The 17,634-nt window shown below is 26.0% G+C and overlaps 8 protein-coding genes across 8 annotated transcripts in view, besides 14 other annotated features; 3 read left to right on the top strand and 5 right to left on the bottom strand.

Moving 5' to 3' along the window:
• Positions 1-33, top strand: part of EDI_298620 (uncharacterized protein) — a gene marked incomplete at both ends in the record, with an annotated part of 765 nt that extends 732 nt beyond the window's left edge. The window contains one exon of the mRNA XM_001733183.1: positions 1-33. This exon is cut by the window's left edge and continues 732 nt beyond it. Within this exon, the coding sequence (XP_001733235.1) occupies positions 1-33 (33 nt within the window).
• Positions 34-287: 254 nt separating this feature from the next.
• Positions 288-1,902: a repeat region.
• A 218-nt stretch (positions 1,903-2,120) lies between these two features.
• Positions 2,121-2,156: a sequence feature (AT_rich).
• Positions 2,157-2,292: 136 nt separating this feature from the next.
• On the bottom strand, positions 2,293-2,876 carry EDI_298610 (uncharacterized protein; the record flags this gene model as incomplete). Its single annotated transcript, XM_001733984.1, has 3 exons — positions 2,293-2,660; positions 2,750-2,793; positions 2,824-2,876. The coding sequence occupies 3 exons, from the start codon at positions 2,874-2,876 to the stop codon at positions 2,293-2,295; spliced, it is 465 nt and encodes a 154-aa protein (XP_001734036.1).
• Positions 2,675-2,724: a sequence feature (AT_rich).
• Positions 2,877-4,039: 1,163 nt separating the features above from the next.
• Positions 4,040-4,107: a microsatellite.
• A 1,249-nt stretch (positions 4,108-5,356) lies between these two features.
• Positions 5,357-5,391: a sequence feature (AT_rich).
• A 637-nt stretch (positions 5,392-6,028) lies between these two features.
• Positions 6,029-6,082: a sequence feature (AT_rich).
• A 38-nt stretch (positions 6,083-6,120) lies between these two features.
• Positions 6,121-9,781, bottom strand: EDI_298580 (guanine nucleotide exchange factor, putative; the record flags this gene model as incomplete). Its single annotated transcript, XM_001733983.1, has 2 exons — positions 6,121-9,084; positions 9,131-9,781. The coding sequence occupies 2 exons, from the start codon at positions 9,779-9,781 to the stop codon at positions 6,121-6,123; spliced, it is 3,615 nt and encodes a 1,204-aa protein (XP_001734035.1).
• Positions 9,099-9,125: a sequence feature (AT_rich).
• A 67-nt stretch (positions 9,782-9,848) lies between the features above and the next one.
• Positions 9,849-9,938: a sequence feature (AT_rich).
• Positions 9,939-10,006: 68 nt separating this feature from the next.
• Positions 10,007-11,230, top strand: EDI_298570 (uncharacterized protein; the record flags this gene model as incomplete). The annotated part of the gene is made up of 1 exon (XM_001733982.1): positions 10,007-11,230. One exon carries the CDS (start codon positions 10,007-10,009, stop codon positions 11,228-11,230), a length of 1,224 nt encoding a protein of 407 aa, XP_001734034.1.
• Positions 11,231-11,658: 428 nt separating this feature from the next.
• Positions 11,659-11,679: a sequence feature (AT_rich).
• Positions 11,680-11,974: 295 nt separating this feature from the next.
• On the bottom strand, positions 11,975-12,508 carry EDI_298560 (uncharacterized protein; the record flags this gene model as incomplete). Its single annotated transcript, XM_001733981.1, has 1 exon — positions 11,975-12,508. One exon carries the CDS (start codon positions 12,506-12,508, stop codon positions 11,975-11,977), a length of 534 nt encoding a protein of 177 aa, XP_001734033.1.
• A 495-nt stretch (positions 12,509-13,003) lies between these two features.
• On the top strand, positions 13,004-14,209 carry EDI_298550 (serine/threonine protein kinase ppk22, putative; the record flags this gene model as incomplete). Its single annotated transcript, XM_001733980.1, has 1 exon — positions 13,004-14,209. One exon carries the CDS (start codon positions 13,004-13,006, stop codon positions 14,207-14,209), a length of 1,206 nt encoding a protein of 401 aa, XP_001734032.1.
• Positions 14,210-14,214: 5 nt separating this feature from the next.
• Positions 14,215-14,237: a sequence feature (AT_rich).
• Positions 14,238-14,311: 74 nt separating this feature from the next.
• Positions 14,312-16,357, bottom strand: EDI_298540 (dynamin, putative; the record flags this gene model as incomplete). The annotated part of the gene is made up of 1 exon (XM_001733979.1): positions 14,312-16,357. The coding sequence occupies one exon, from the start codon at positions 16,355-16,357 to the stop codon at positions 14,312-14,314; it is 2,046 nt and encodes a 681-aa protein (XP_001734031.1).
• A 96-nt stretch (positions 16,358-16,453) lies between these two features.
• Positions 16,454-16,495: a sequence feature (AT_rich).
• A 167-nt stretch (positions 16,496-16,662) lies between these two features.
• Positions 16,663-16,896: a sequence feature (AT_rich).
• A 64-nt stretch (positions 16,897-16,960) lies between these two features.
• Positions 16,961-17,084: a sequence feature (AT_rich).
• Positions 17,085-17,269: 185 nt separating this feature from the next.
• Positions 17,270-17,540: a sequence feature (AT_rich).
• A 78-nt stretch (positions 17,541-17,618) lies between these two features.
• The window catches only part of EDI_298530 (uncharacterized protein), a gene marked incomplete at both ends in the record, with an annotated part of 2,658 nt that continues 2,642 nt past the window's right edge, over positions 17,619-17,634 (bottom strand). The window contains one exon of the mRNA XM_001733182.1: positions 17,619-17,634. This exon is cut by the window's right edge and continues 2,642 nt beyond it. Within this exon, the coding sequence (XP_001733234.1) occupies positions 17,619-17,634 (16 nt within the window).

The following is a 17,634-nucleotide window of genomic DNA, read 5'->3' as shown; positions in this document are numbered from 1 at the left end:
GTAGTTTTTCTTCATAGATTGTTCATTCACTGAGTGCACAACAAACAACTCTTCAATATTTGAAGAGGGGTGTGTGCCTGAATGTGGTAATTGTAGAAGCGGTTACAAATGTTCTTCAGTTGGTAAGTGTGAGTTGGAACAAAACCAAAACACTAGAAATAGTTCTTTTTTGATTACAGTCATCCTCTTGTGTTTAGTTGTAGTAATGATAGTTTAACAGTTGTGCTATTATTTTATTCATTGTTCTTTTGTTAACTCTATTTTTTGAAATTAAATAAGTGTAAGTGAAAAATAGCAAATAATAGATATATCTACAATTTGATATTATGAATATTGAGAAGTGATTATTTCAGTGATTTCAATATGTTCTATTTCTATAATAGAGTTCATTTCTAACATATGAGAATTAGAGTGTTCCTCTTCTAATGTGTTGCCAGTGTTGAATGTGTAGAATATTAAATATTTCATGTTTTTAATAATGATTGTTCGTAGTATTTTGGGGAAGTCAATTTGTAATTTTAGTGTCTTTAATCTTCTTACTGTTTCTTTATGTATTAATTTATTGATTGATAATATTACAGGTATTATTTCTACATAAATTATTTCTCTACTCTGTATTAACTTCTCTTGTAATTGTTTGTATTTATTTATTTTGTAAATATAATTTAATTCTATATTTCTATCTTGACATATGGAGACATCAATAATATATCCTTTTCTTTCTTTGACGGTTTGATAATATATATCTGGTCTTCTAGCATTAAACGAATGGTCACTAACCAATAAATCTTTATTGTAAGTTATAACGATTTCATTATTATTAATACACTTAGGAGGGGCATTAAAATCTATTTCATCAAATTCATTAAAATGAGTAATTAATATATGTTTATATAATTGATTACATACATAGTCGTGTTTTGATATTTGATTATTCTTCATTACAGGACATCCTAACAATATATGGCTAATAGATGTAATTGTGATATAACAATGTTTACAATATTTTAAAGCATCACAATTGAGTATTTTAGATTTAATACTTCCTGTCATAATTACTCCTTCTTGCATCTTTACTAATTGGAGGAATGCATTTCTTTTTATATTTAATGACCTCCATGTGGTTACTGATAATTTCATAATATTAAATATACAATTTACATTTCTTATATATTCACTTCATTTCTTTCAATTCATTTAAATATCTTTCATTTATTTTATTTGTTACAAATTCAAATACTTTGTTTACATCATGTTTTATTTCATTTAACTGTATTATGTTAATTCATTGAAATTAATCTTCTTACCAAATACTCTCTTCATTCTTTTAATTATTCCATTTGGATTCTCTTTTACTATTTCTATCATTTCTAATATTTCTGTATTTAATATTTATATTTTAAATATATTCTTATTATTTCATTACAATATTCATCTCGTGGTGACATTAATCACATTTATAATTCATTTATTGTAACATATAATCTACTTTTATTGATGTTTCTACTGTATAGTTGGAGTTGTATCAATGATTTTATTATTTGTTTATCTATATTCTCCAACTCACCAAGTTTCCATGGGACAATACAGAATCCATATCTTAATTTTGAGATTATATCATTATTAATCTTTCTTATTGTATTGATGCTGCTATAGTTCATAATATTTAATGATGATAGAATAGAAGATACATCATTTAATAATCATGTATAATATTTATTAATATTTATTTTATCTCTTATTTCAATACCAAGATATTTATAATGATTATTATTGGTTATTCTTGGTAATTCTGCTATTTCTCCACTTATTTGACCATTGATATTATTCATTATCCCACTCTTTTATACTTTTATTTTTGATCATATTCCATTAAATATTTCTTTTGTTAATTTGTTGGCTGAAAAAGGGTCTCCAAATAATAGAAAAGAATAATATAAATAAAAGAAAGAAAACTTGGCTTTACTTAGTTTATGATAGTTAAGTCATTATTATAGTAGTATATCTACTGCTAATATTTATTATATTAACAACAACTACATCCTGATTTACAATATGAGATAAATAACCATAATTTGTTATATAATTAATTGTATTTAACTTCAAGGAATTATTGATACAAAAATTAATACAAATATATTGAATTTTATTTATTTGGAGAAGAAAACATTTATAAATAAAAAGAGCAAAAAAGAATACAAAAAATATTATTCATTGAAATGATTGGTAGGATATAATTTGAATCAGTTAGAATTACTTTATTTATTTTTAATTGAACTTGTATACTTTGTTTTATTCAATTGAATCAAAAAGGTCTTCTTCTTGAAAGTGTTTATTGAAAAAATTACTAAAACCACCTGCTAGTATCACTATAGAGACGTTAGATGTTGAAAAATATTTTGAAGTAATAAATGCTTCTTTTAATGCTCGAGCACATTTTGGTCCACGTTGTTGTGATCTCATACAGTGGACAACTATGTAATTATAGTCATGATACTTCTCAAGAATTTGAGGAATTTTCTTTATAAATTCATTTACTCGGTAGTTAATTGCTCCGTGAATTACGCAACTCCCAACATCACTTGAACGAACATCGAATATTTGCAGTTTAATTTTATCATCCTTCATGAGTTGGATTAATTGTTCATCATTGATATAATCTACTTCAATCTCCATAATTTATTATTTTTTTAGTTTTAGATTGTTTTTTTAAATAAATAAAAAGAAAAATCTTTCTCAAGGACATTACTTGTAGAATTAAAAAATAGCCACGGTTTTAAAGAGTAGTTTCTTCTTCAAGAATAATCCTTTTAAGTTCATTACAACCTGATTGAGCTTATGTTTTTATTTGAGTTACCGTTCCAGCACTTACTCATTAATTTGCAATAATAACCATTCGTTTCTTTTGCTTATTCAAATCTTTTTCTGTCTGTAACAAATTTTGATATTTTCCATTGTTGGTGTTATAAACCTTGGACCATTCAAACTAAATGTGTCTTTTCAATAAATGCTTCATATATTACCATGGTAAATGAGTGCAGGTCAGATGGATATGAATACAGTGTATTTCTCGTGACCTCTGGAGCTATATATGCAAGAGTTCCAACCCCTTGAATTAATTTTTTTTGTACAATCTTATTAAGAGTTCTACAATTACCAAAATCAGTTAATTTATCACAAAAATTATTTACTGAACTTAATGAAAAAATTAATACATTTGACTTTTGACATCTCTATAAATATTAACCTTTGTGTAAAAAGACAACAGAAGCAAAGTCATAAAGTATTTTAACCTTCAATGAATAATTAATCTCATAACTTTTATTCTATACTTGACTTTAAGACTAAATTCAGCGTATTCCATTGCAATAGAATTTTTACCAGCTACATAAACCCCTCTAATAGATTCTACAAATACTGATTTCTAAATTGAGTCATCATTAAGAATTCAGTTCAAATTTTTTTTTCTTCTGTAATATATCTTCCTTTCATTTTCTTAATAACTACATTTCTTCCTCTATACTTTCCGAGGATAATATAACTAAAAGGTCATTCTGAAATCATTGGTAATTCTGGTTTTAAATCATCATCAAGTTTTAAAGAAATGTTAAACTCAAATTTAATGGTAAATATTTGCAATACTTTCTTTGTCTCTATGAATAGGTCTCAACGGTATTTCAACATAACGTTGTGAGCTATATTTTGGTATTAATATAAGGGTAGTATTAGTTTCAGTACTAATTTCAAGAATACCTTCTTTTGGTTCAGTAACCAATGAATATTTATCTAAGTAATATGATTCAAGAAATAAAAAAGTATATCTTCTTAGAATTATTCGAACTCTTGAGATTATCTAATCTAATTGTTTGAGTTCTTGATTATTCAATAACTACTTACTTGTTTTACTACAAAATTCTAAGACAAATTCACTAGCATTTAATAGGAACTCTTCATTATTAATTTCCATCAATTCTAAATAACTTTATTTGTGATAGTATATCCCATACATGAAGTTTGTTTTCTTTGTTTCTTCTTAGGTATAAAGAAAATTACAACAAAGATAATGCTAATAACAATAACTCTAATAACAACAATTCTAATAATAATTCTAACAGTGGTTTTAATTATTCTCCATTCTTAACTCTATAGTTATTTAAACATCCAATACATTCATCAGAATTACATTTGATATAATATGAAATCTGATTACATGAACTACATTCTCTATTTGAAACATAATTTTGATTACTATTATATAAAATACATTACTCTTTTCCAATATTAATATTAAATACACAATTTAAGTATTCTCATTACATTGTGTTAAATTATAATCTAACACTCTAATTTTATAAAATGATTTTTATAGACTGTACGTCTGATGTTAAATTTTCACAAGTCACATTAATCTCTCCTAAACCCTTGTATGTTTTTGTCCTATTATCTTCTTCTTTAGGTAAATAATATCCTTCAGCACGACTGATACATGAATAGCCATTAATACGAGTGGAACATGTCTCATTGTATTTAAATAAAGAAGGATATTCTTCATTTGCAGAAAGGTTATAAGGAGAGTTACACATTAAACAATATATTGAAGAAGTAGCTTCACATCGTGTAAATCTATTTCAATATATTCATATCTCTTCTTCACTTCATTATCAGTTAGTAAATATTTAAGAATATATCCATTAATACAAGAACAACAATAATCATTTTTAATTTTACATTCTTTATAATGATGATTATATTTTTTACAAGTAGATTCGTTCTCAGTTAAGTAATATCCAAACATTATCATCATTTACATCATTTGCTGTTGATTTACATTTCAATTATTGAAGTAATTCATTAATTTCACAATTGTCTTCTTGTAGAACACAATTACTTTTACTATCAAAGTGGAACCCAGTTTGACATTGATATAAAAAATTGAGTTTTAGTACACTCTACAAGAATTATCACATAAAAGATACTTCCAATATTCTGTCATATAACAATAACTCACAAATAACAAACATCTTGTGCTGAACTGGATTCTTTACAGTGTTAAAATTCTTTAGTAACCCACTTTAATTCATTTTGACAATTCGTCATAAAAATATATTCACACTATAGACTGAACACTTTCTATATGCATATGTTATACATCAACGAAAAAACAGAAAAATATGACCTTATTTTCTTCATAACCCATTTGAGTTAATAACTATCTTTATATTGAAAACAGTGTTCATCAAGTAAATATTTTGTAAAATCTATATCAGTGCGACAATACTCAACTGACACACAAAGATTTGACTAGTATCACTTTTCAAGTAATTTTTATTTGCACAGTAATAACATATTGTATAAGAAAAATATTTATTAATTACTTTGATAAAAAAAATACATAACGTAAATAATGAGTTAAAATATTGACCATCAAGACATCTTCTACAATCAACCATTTTTGAATATTCTAGTGAAGTACAATCAATACACCTTTTCATGTCTAAATAAAGCAATAAATCACTGTTACATTTCTCAAAAATTATTTGTTTATTTATAATAGAACAAACTCACATCCAACATTGATGAATTTCAATTGATACATGTATTGTTTTCTATATTTAGAGTATATCCCTCATTATATTCATACAAAGATTTCCATCATAGTCCTTCAATTATCCACAGTGTAACATGTTTACATAAAACTTTTGGGAACTACTATTAACATCAATAAATGGAATATAGAGAATAGTATTTATTAGATACCATATCACTAATTTCATTTTGACAAAAATCAATAGCAAGACAAGTCCAAGAGAAGTAATAGGTTTATCTTTACAACTTATAAACTCTTTAACAAAAGATCCCTAAATAATCTTTTGTTTATAACCTTAATAAGAATGTTCATAACTCTTTTTACAAAACAACTTTCTTTTCATTCTTCTTCTGAGTTCTGGTAAAATAATTGTTATTTAGTATTCATTTAATACTTCTATTAATTATGGAAAGAACATGAAGTAATATCTACTAATCTCTGTAATATTTCTATAAATAATAACTTAAAATAAAAAAAAATAATGTTAAATATAAACAGAATACATCAAACATTGGAAAGCTTTATTTTTCAACTTATTGCTCTTTGTCCTTTATTATTGGAGGAGTTCTTGGAGAGATCCTTGGAGAAGTTTTTGGAGAAGTTTTTTCACTTTGAATAATTTGTGACTTTATACGAGGAGAAGAGACAGCTAAATCTTTCGATTCGTAAAGTTGTCTTATTTGACCAAACTTACTAGAGAAAATTGTCTTTTTATTATCAATACTAATCTCTATTTTATGTTCTTGATGTTTAACTTCACTTTGTTGGTGTGGGTTAGTAACATTAGAAGAACGAGTAGTTGATTTAATTTCTACTTTTTGGTTAGGAACTTCTAATGAATTTCTTGAATCACTGGGAGAAGATATAACTGAAGGTGTTAAGGTAGTAGATGATGAAACTGAGTTTGGTGTATTTAATGGAGAATGACAAAATTTTGAAGGAGATAATTGTGTTCGTTGTGGACCAACAGAAAAAATAACAGACCTTACTATTGGAGAGCTCTTTTGGAAATCACTAAGATTTGCAAATGTTAGTTGTGTTTTTGCTTTTATATTCAAAGAATCTGTTTTACTAAAACGTTTCTTTTGAACGTGCCTCCTTGGTGTTTCTATTAATGAGCGAGTTGAATCATTTAATAAATGGGGAACAATCCTTGCATTTTTTTTTGATATTAGTTCATTTGCTGATGATACTTCTGAAGAAGCAGCAATTCCTGCATTAATTTTAAGAACAACAGAAGTAGGGAGAAAGTCAATAGAAGGTAGAGACCATACAAATTCTTGTAAAAACTCTACTTTTGGTTGTTGACTAATAACACTAGTTGAATTTAGAATTAAAAAAGATAAAATACGTTCTGATAATCCTGGTGTTAAACCATAAAATAATAAAGGAGCAAATCCTTGTGGTAATATATCTTTAGAGAAAGAAAAATGTAACGATAATAATTGTATAACTATACTAACAATAGGTCTCATTGCATCTGTTAATTCATCGAATGCTCTTCTTAATAGTTCAATACGATCTTCTCTATCTAGAAAATCAAATGATACAAAATGTTTTGTATGTTCAACTGGAATCATTGGTTCATTTAATGATATTAAATACATAACAAGTAACCCACCTGCAATAGGACTTCTTATAATTCCGTGCTCTTCAAAGTTTCTTATTTGAACAACACAGTCATCAATCCTGACATCAAAATATCCTTGTTTAGTGAATTCTTCAGAACTATAGATAACTTCAATTAATCGTTCAAGTTGTTTTGGAACTCCAGTATTAGAACATTCAATGTCATGTCGATCCGTTCCAAACAATCGTTGATATCGTTGTTTCCTACTTATTTGACAAATTCTTTTAATAAATCCTCTTGCTGTTGTTAAATCACATTGTAGTGTTAGTGGAGATGAGAATGATGAAACTAGTCTATTATCAATATAATTTTCATCTAGTCTAAAAGAAATGGTATTTTTCCAGACATTAAGTTCTATAGAAAGTAATTCAATAGGATAAATAGCCTTAAAACGTTCTCCAGAATAAATAATTACCATTACATCAACTATAATAGCTACTGCACTAATATTATCTAAATGAAAGATAAACTCATTGTAAAATCGTGATGATTTAAAGTGAAGTCTATCAGTTGATAAATCTCCTAATTGACTTCTCAATTCATGAAGAGGTAATAAATAGATAGTATCTCTCTCAGTCCATTCTATTTCATCTAACGATAATGATGGACACATACAACCTATAACTTTTTCTCCTTTAAGTAAGATAGGGTATGATGGTATTACTGTAAATGTTTGAAGAATTGGTTGTAATTGATTTAAAGGAAGGGTTGGGTCTAATGGGATAGTTGTTTTACATATTTCTCTATTATACTCCATTATCAAATTAACATATAATACTTTTTGTAATGCAGTAACAATTACTTCAGTTTCTTTTACTGCTATTTTGATTCTTCCAACAGGAGAAGATGGGCTCATTGATTCGTTAATACTATTTCCAGTATAAAAAATATATATTTGACATTTAGAAACATCAACACCCATTGCATCCCAGAACATTTGAGAAATTAATACATTTGCATCTTTAGCTGCAACAACTACTAATTCTTTTCCTGGGTAATGTAAAGTTAATCGTGTACATCCTGCTGATAATGGAACAATAGACGAAGTTCGTGGTTCAATTTTTAAAGACAAATCAAATGCTTCTTTATCACTAATAGTTACTTCATACCTTGAATCAGAGATTATTGCTGCTTGAATTTCTATATTTTTAATGATCAATTGAGCGTATGTTTGTTGATGCATAAACATAACTTGTTCTAGTATGTGTGCAATTTGTCTACACTTACTAAAATTAATCATTTCATTTTCTTTGGTTTTGTTACCAAAATTAGTAAAAGTAAGATCACTCAATATTAAGCCAATATATGGTACTATTGGTTTACCAACTAATTGACGTGATTCTTCTCTTAAAACATTCCAGTTTTTATCTGGGCAAGCAATAGGAATTAACTTATTTAATACCTTTTTACTCTCTCCACTTATTGAATCAAATGACCTTTTTAAACGATGAATGGCTGATGTATTAAAAAGAAGAAGAACACATAATAGTGTGTCAAAATTATGATATTCAAAACAATAATCAGCTACACGGATAAGTCTTTCTATAATCGCTGCTCTTTTATTTGTTTCAGTTTCATTAAGAATCATTCTGGTGAAATGGTTTTGAAGTCCATTAAAAAATGTTTGTGCGTAAATAATACTTTGACAGCTTTCTTTCTCCCCGTTTGACCACATCAACATTTCATATAACCTAATTCTTCTAAACATATCTGAAACAATAAGAGTTATTTGACGAGCATATTCTATTGGATGTATTGACTGAAAAATAGTTGGATTTAATGTTCGTCCAATAATTTTATTTAATGAAGGAATCGGTTGTTCTACATTCTTTTGACATTGAACATATTCAACTTCAACATCATTCATCTATAACATATAAGTATTTATTTTTATTTAATAATAAATAACAAACAATTCTTTGATAGCACTGTTTAATTAAATGATGTTCTCGTATCATTCCATAACTTTTAAGTAAATTTAATAATTTATTAACAATATCATTAACCGAACTTTCATTTTCTTTAATAACTCCCCAAATATTTTCAATCCAATATTTAACTGCACTAATTACCCTTGCTCTAATCAATAAACTTGTTTTAGAATCATCATTACATCCTACTTCATATCTTTCAATCATAGCTTCTAACATTTCTTGTGTAGAACAAAAACCTGTGTATGTCCAAATAAATGCTTTCATCATTCCATTTTGTTCTTCACTACAAAAACATTCAACAAGCCCACGAACATCCCCTTTAATTACTTTGCCATTAGCATCTCGTTCAATACATCCTGGAGGTATTACTTTTTTAATTTCTTTTCTCCTTTTTGATGTACTATTTCCTTCATTATGAACAACGACGAATTTACAACTCTCTATGCCACTTTTCAAAATGTTAACTTCACGAGCCAACCTTATTTGTATTCGTTGTTCTGTCATATAATTTCTAGAATTTTGTAAATATCCTACTAATGAATCATTTGGTTTTGTAGAAAATATTGTACCTCTTTCATTATGGAATAATCTGTTTTTATGTGATGGATCAATAACAATTGTTGGCTGCATAAAACCAATTTACACTTCAATTTTTTAGTTTATTTTAAGAAAAACAGAAAAATTTATCTTTAAGTAGATAAAAATTTTTTTTTTGTTATTTACTTTTTTTATTTATTTAAAAATAATAAATTTTTTTTATAATAATATAAATAATAATTTTAATTTACAAACGAATCTTATTCAACAAAAAAAACACAAAAAAGAAGTTATCAACTAAAAATAAATACCCTTGTTATGACTGAATTACCACATATTAAAAGTAACTCAGGAAGATATGCACTAATGAAACAAAAGTATTCAAACAAAAATAAAGGAAGAGTTAGTGTTGTTTCAAGTTTTATTTTCTTTTCATTTATTATTCCACTTGCCTTTGGTTATGCTGTATGGAGGCCAATGACCCTTCTTTGGACACTTACAGTAAAACAGTCTAATCATATTTTTTGGATGTCATCTTGTTGTTGTTGGATATTATTTAATGTTAAAGTTTTTGAAGAATTAATATATTCAAGAAAGTTATTATTGGTATCAAATATTGTTTTAGATATTTGTATGATTCCAACAACAATACTTCCTTTTGCATTAAGTTATGACATATTTCAAATAATGTATAAATTAATTTTTGGACATCCTTTATTATTTAAAACAAAAAAAATATGGGGATTTTGTATTTTAACTATTTCTTTTATTCTAAATAATATTGGATTCTATAGAGGTACTCATATCTCTACTACACATTATACTATTAAAACAAAGAAACTTAAACATTCTAAAATTCGTATTGCACATATTTCTGATATTCATATTGGTTCAAGACTCGATAAATTACCACAGAAAATGGTAAATAAAATCATTGAAGAAAATCCTGACTTAGTTGTCATCACAGGTGATTTAATTGATTCACATAATGTCATTTCAACTGACCTTTCTTCTTTCAGTGCATTTAAAGAAAGAAATATTCCTATTTATTATACTATTGGAAATCATGATATTATGGCAGGAGAAGAATATGTATCAAGTATATTACAATATTATGGAATTATTTATTTAAAAAATCAAGTAACTCAAATAGTTATTGGAGATGAAATTATCCAATTAGTTGGAATTGATGATGTTCAAAGTGTAACTAAATACAATGAAATTTTTGATTCTATAACTTCTTCAATACATAATAATATCTATACAATTCTTCTTCACCACAGACCTCAGGGATATAAAACTTCTGTTCAATCAGGTCAGATTGATTTACAACTTGCTGGTCATACCCATGATGGTCAAGTATTTCCTTTTAATTATATTGTTCCATTATTCCATAGTAAATCTTATGGAATGTATCATATTAAAGATTCTTCCAATGAACTTGTTTTATACACCCATCCTGGGTCATGTGCATGGGGACCTCATTTTAGAACAGCAGCAAAAAATTTGATAACAATTTTTTCAATTGAATCTTCAAATTAATAAGATTTAATTGAAATACAGTCAATAAAAACTAAGATCAAATAAATACATATCAAATTAAATTACTTATTTGTACTGGAATTTATAGTTGATGCATTTGTTTGTTGAATAATACTTCCAAATATATCTGGTTCATTTTGTTTATTATTTTTTCCAGGTAATGGTGTTTCATGTCGAGTATGGTGTCCTTTCTTTGAGGTATTACTAATAATTTGTGATTGTTTATCTAATGAGTTTGTGTTCATTAAATAATAAGTTCTTTGTTTTCATTTTGAAATAAAAAGTTCTTTTAGTCTAAAAAACAATATATATTTAAATATTCAGTAATAATTCATATTTATGAGATTTGCCTTGATGTCTTTTTTTCATTTTTATTATTCCTGTTGATTCAAAAACAATTTCAAAATAAAACTACAAACCTGACTTACTTTAAAAAATTAATAATTTATGTATCTCTGAAAATCTCTCATTCAGACGTGCAATTAAAATAAAATGTATTGAATTGTAAAGTGCTAATAAAGAGGATTAAAAGATGGTGTCATCCTGAGTGTTGTAAAACTTTAGTTAAATTTAGTAGTGTTCAGTAAAAAACTTCAAAATTATCTAATTGTTTAAGAATGAGCAAAATCACTACACTAACAAATATCAAATACTAAAATAATGAAGGTAGAATTAAATTATTATTCTTGAAATTCTTTTGTACTAAAAGAAAAACACAAATAAATAATTCATTAGAATTATTCATTAAAGAATAGTTTTTGAAGAATTATTTTGTTTCGACTTTGATTTCTTATTTGCTAAAAACCCAACTAGAAGGCTTAATAATGCTACAACAACAAGAAGAGCTCCTCCTAAAAAATAAAGTGCTTTAAGATTATAGATATATTTGGGTGGATCATTATTTTGATTAATAATACTTACACATAATTCTAAATCAGTTGGTTCTAATACAGTCACATTAAAATAAATAATTTCTCCATTTGTTACTTCTAATTCAATTGCATTTGTTTCTTCACATCGAGGAGCTGAAGCAAAAGACTGAATTGGAAAACTCAACTGACCATCTTCACAATGGTCGTACATTTCTACTTTAGCATGACCAAGTTGACCATCCCCACAAAAAGTTAATGAAACTTTCTCATCATTATCTATTCTTAAAGAGAAGGTAGTTGATGAGTTGATTCTGATACTGCTTGGAGTTGGCACAGTAGGAATTGAAGAACATTGTGATGAAGAAACAAGGCAAATGAAAAAGAACACAAAGAAGAGTTCTTTCATAAATGAAATATTGTACTGTTAAACAATTAGTTCATTAACCTCTTTTAATTAAGCTCATTAATCTAAAGTAATTCCTTACAATACCATTTCAATCCATCTATTCTTGAGAACTTTACTTTTTTCTTTTCCATTTTACATTCCACTTAAGAATATTCTAGAATATCATTTAATTTTCGTTTTATATAACATTAATAGCTAAAAATAGCAAAACAAAATCTTAATTTTTTTTACATTGAGAAAAAAATAGTAATAGAAGTTATAGTAATAAACTAATAAAAAATTATGTTCAGTTCATAGTTCTTCTTTTTCTTCTATAAAATACTTTCTTTTGATTTACAAAGAAGAAAAAAGAAAGTTGGAACAGTAATTTATAGAGGAAAAAAATGTAAAATAGGGGTAAAATCTGTAAGATAGAAAAAACCTAAAAATCAAATCTTAGGAAACGAAGAAGTAAAACAAAAGGAAAAGATAATCTCAAAAATACTTAAAGTTTATATGAATTTAAGCGCGGACCAATCGCGTTCATCAGATGATGAAGATGATGGAGTACCGATACGACCTCACACTACTGAAGGTGTAACTAACGGACCATCGGTTTTACTTCCTGTTATCCCAACAATTAAGAAACGTAAAGCAGTAACTACTGACTTTAAGAAGATTGCACTAATTGGAAGAGGGAATATTGGAAGAGTTTACCTTGCACAAAAGAAAGGAACAAAAGAATTTTATTCGTTGAAAGTTATTGGCAAGAAACTAGTTACTCAGAATAAACAAAGACATATAGAAAGTGAAAAAGGTATATTAGAACGTTTAAAACATCCTTTTATTGTTCATTTAGAATGGGACTTTGAAACACCCTTTTATTATATTTTTGTTATGACTTACTGTGCTGGAGGAGATTTTTGGAGATTATTAAATAAACAACCAGGTAATTGTTTTAGAGAGGTAGTTGCTAAGTTTTATCTTGCTGAAATTATTTGTGCATTAGAATACCTTCACATGGAAGGTGTTGTGTATCGTGATTTAAAACCAGAAAATATTTTATTACATGAAAGTGGACATATTATGTTAAGTGATTTTGATCTTAGTAAACATTCTGATGTAGAGGATCATGCTAGAATAAAATCAAGTTTATTTGGTGAAGATGAAGTTGTTGTTGAGCCATCTAATTTCAGATCTAATTCATTTGTTGGTACAGACGAATATTTAGCACCTGAAATTATTGCAAAAGATGGACACTCTGCGTCAGTTGATTGGTGGACCCTTGGAGTCCTTATGTATGAATTTCTTTATGGTTGTAATCCATTTGCTGCTTCAAGTATTCAGGAAACATATTCAAAAATTCAAAAAGGAGAATTTACTTTTCCTAAAATGCATAGATACAAAGTATCAAAAGATGCAAAAGATCTTATTAAAGAATTGCTTGATGTTGATTCTGAAGATAGATTAGGATCAAAATATGGAGCATCTGAAATTAAACAACATGACTTCTTCTCTAATATTAAATTTGCATTAATTAGAAATATGACACCACCTATTATTCCTCGATTAAATGGTCGTAGAGATACATCATACTTTTATCAATATAAACCTTATGATGATGACGTTCCTGATGATTGGGGATATACTACAGAACAATCAATAGAACTCAACACAACAGAGTTTCGTAGTTTACAACAAGACGAAATTAAAACTCAATAATTTCCTTAATAAAAATATAATAAATTATCTTTTCTTGTGTTTACTTCCTTCGTTTATGATACCCCCTTTCTAAATTATATGAAAATGAAATAAGAAATATTTTTAATTAACTTTAATTGTAACAATTCCTTCAAGAACATTATAAGCTGTTTGTAAAGCTTCCAAATTCTTTTTTAACATTTCTCTCTTTGTTGTAATTGCAGGACTTTCACTCATAAGATCAGTTATTTTGTCACTCTTATATAATTCTTCAATTAATGCTTTTTGTAAGTCTTTACAAGTTTGGTTAATGAGGAAGTGCATAATTGCTTTAGGGACAAAGTCCTCAACACTCTTTTTTACGATGTTTAAATATGATTTAGTTAATTCTCTCATCATCATAATATTTCTTTGTTCTCTTGTATCAGTGGTATTTATTTCAATTGGTTGAGTTTTAAGTTGTTGTTTTGGTTGGACTTGAATTGAAGGGGTAGTTTGTTTTTGAATTTCATTGTCATCATCTTCATCTGATGCTTTACTTCCCCAAAACCAGAATCCAGTTTTAGAGGGAGATTGTTTTTTAGGGGGTTTAGTTGATGGTTGTGGAATAGGTTTTGGTGGAGCTTGAGCAATAACAGTAGGATTTTGTTCATTTGCAGGAGTAGCCTCATTTATTCCAGCTTTTAACATAATTTCAGTAGCATCAAAATCAGGATGAACAGTATTAATATAAGATTCTTCAATGTCAATTAAATTTTTAACTATTTCATGAGTTTTATTTAAATTTTTATCTAATACAGTATCAGAAGCAATAACTATGGCATCTCTTAATTTAGTGTATCTTACTATTACTTCAGAAGCAACATATGTAAAAATATTTGACATTTCTTTACGAATTTTATCAACACATTGTTGAGAAGAATCAATAAATTTATCAATTTGTTGTTTAACTAATGTTTCAAATGCAGCTTGTGAAAGGAATAATGCTGAATTAACTCCTTCAGTATTTTTCATAGCAGTTTTAATATCTTTATCAGAAATTTCTTTAATTAAATCAAGTTTATCAATAATTGGTCTATAAACATTTTCAAAGATATCAAATATTTTTGCACCTCCAAATAATTCATGTTTTTCAATATCAAATTTTTCTCCACTAATTGTTTGTTGAATTGAAGTACAATATTCTATAATTTTTTCTAATAATGCAACATCTTTTTGGTCAAATTCAACTGCAAATTTATTATATTCTAATTTAGTTTTATTTAACATTTCAGTAATAGTAATACGAAGTGATGGAAGAGTTTTCAAAATATGTTGCATTAAAATTTCATTTAATGTTTTTGTTAAATAAGGAATACCAAGTCTATCAGCAATTTTTGAATAAATTGGATGATTAGAAAACCATTCTTTTTCTTTTATAAGTGCTGTTTTAATAGATACATTAGTATCAATATCATGTTGTGATCTATTTAATACTCCAACATATCCTAATTTTAATGGATATACTCTTCCATATAATACATCCATTGCATCTGTTCCTTTATCCATAATATCCATTTTAGTTAATACTCCAATTGTTCTATCTCCATTAGGATCAACTTCACGTGCAATAGATAATGCATCTGATGTAGCTAAATCTACATTAGCAGAAGTAACTGCAAGAATAATAGCATTTGGACTTTCAATAAATTTAAGTACCATTTGTTTTAATTGATTACTAATATCTTTTTCTTGACTTCCAACAGAAATTTTAGTTAATCCTGGAAGATCAACTAATGTTAAATCAACAACATATGGAGAATATATTTTTAATCTAATTGCAACTGGTGAAATTGTTTTCTTTGTTCCTGTTAGACGTATTGTTTCATTTTCAATCTCTTTTTTAATTTCTTCAAAATCTCGATAAACAATTCCTGGTTTATGTGCAAATTCTCCCCATTCTGTTGTTTCTGTTGATGGAAGATTAACTAATTGAAGAATTAATGGTCTTTTTGTTACCATTCCACTTCCTCTTGGAAGAAAATCTCTACCAACAATACTTTCTAATACAGATGATTTCCCAGCACTTTGAGATCCAACAACAACAATTTGTGGAAGATTAATTCCTTTTACTCCAATAGTATTAAAAACATCTTGAAGTTGGTTAATAATTGGAATAAGACTTTTCATAAATTTAGTAATGTAATATCTATTTTCAAGATGAGTTCATTAATATGGTGAAAATCTGTCTTAAATTGAATAATTATGAAACACTTCATTAACTTCATATTTTTATCATTTTTATTATGAAACTTAAATAAAATTTTAGTGAAAGATTTTTAATTCATTCTCTAAAAGTCTTTTGTTTTTTATTCCTCATTATTTTTATAATGTCATCTAAAAACAAAATCTTTATACTAAGTAATAGTATAATACAATTTGAGTTATAACATAAATTAGAATAATGATTCTCTTGGTATTCTTTCTTTTTTACCTTTAATTATTTTAATTTTCTAAATTAACAAAACATAATAACTATATTGTTTTTAAAGAACTTAATGATATTATAGTTAATTTTAAAATGATAAGATTTTTAAACAAATATAATTAAAATATACAAATTTTTATTGAATATAATCAATATTATTTTAACCTTTTAATTCATTAGTTTATTAAAGTTTTTATGTATATTCAATTATCAAAGATACTTAATTAATAATTTTTATAAAGATAATCTCTTCTTAACATAACAATAAATTATAGTATTTGAGAGTACCAATAATTAACTTACTGATTAAAAAAAAACTTTATTATGATAAAATTTTATTACAATTGGTATTATTCTTATGATATATAAAATAATAAAACAATAAATTTAATTAATTTCTTCAATAATAATTGAAATATTCATATATTTGTTGTAAATCATTGAACAATTCAAACAATAATAGATTCAGAAAGAATAAATGAATAACCAGTTATCATCATTGAATTAACTTCTAAAATTCATAAAATTAAATGATAATTCTATATACAAATGAATTTACATTATAAATGATGATTAAATACTATTTAAGAACCAATAAAAATGAATGTATTATGATAATTAATTATTCTTAATGATATTTAATATTTTTCACTCTTTTTATACATTTATATTAATAAATAACTCAATGATAAGTTATTTAAGTAATTTCTAAAGAAATATAATATTAAGATAGAATATAAATACATTTTAACATATTTGTTTATTAAAACAAAAATATTGAAATAATATGATATATTATTAATACATAGTGTTTTTTTTTTAATACAATCTTAAAGAATAATAATTTTCTTCTTTCTTTAAATCATTATTTTTATATCTATAAAAGAAACGTTTATTAATGGTTTTTTTTTTAATCTAGTTAATAATTTTGATACATTATCAATAGAGATTGGATTTGTTCATTCAATAGAAATGGTTA

Source organism: Entamoeba dispar, genomic scaffold (genome assembly GCF_000209125.1).
Source record: "Entamoeba dispar SAW760 scf_1105229457915 genomic scaffold, whole genome shotgun sequence".
In the NCBI taxonomy this organism is placed as follows: Eukaryota; Evosea; order Mastigamoebida; family Endamoebidae; genus Entamoeba; species Entamoeba dispar.
Note: the sequence above shows the minus strand (reverse complement) of the source record. Positions and strands in the feature narration are given on the sequence as shown.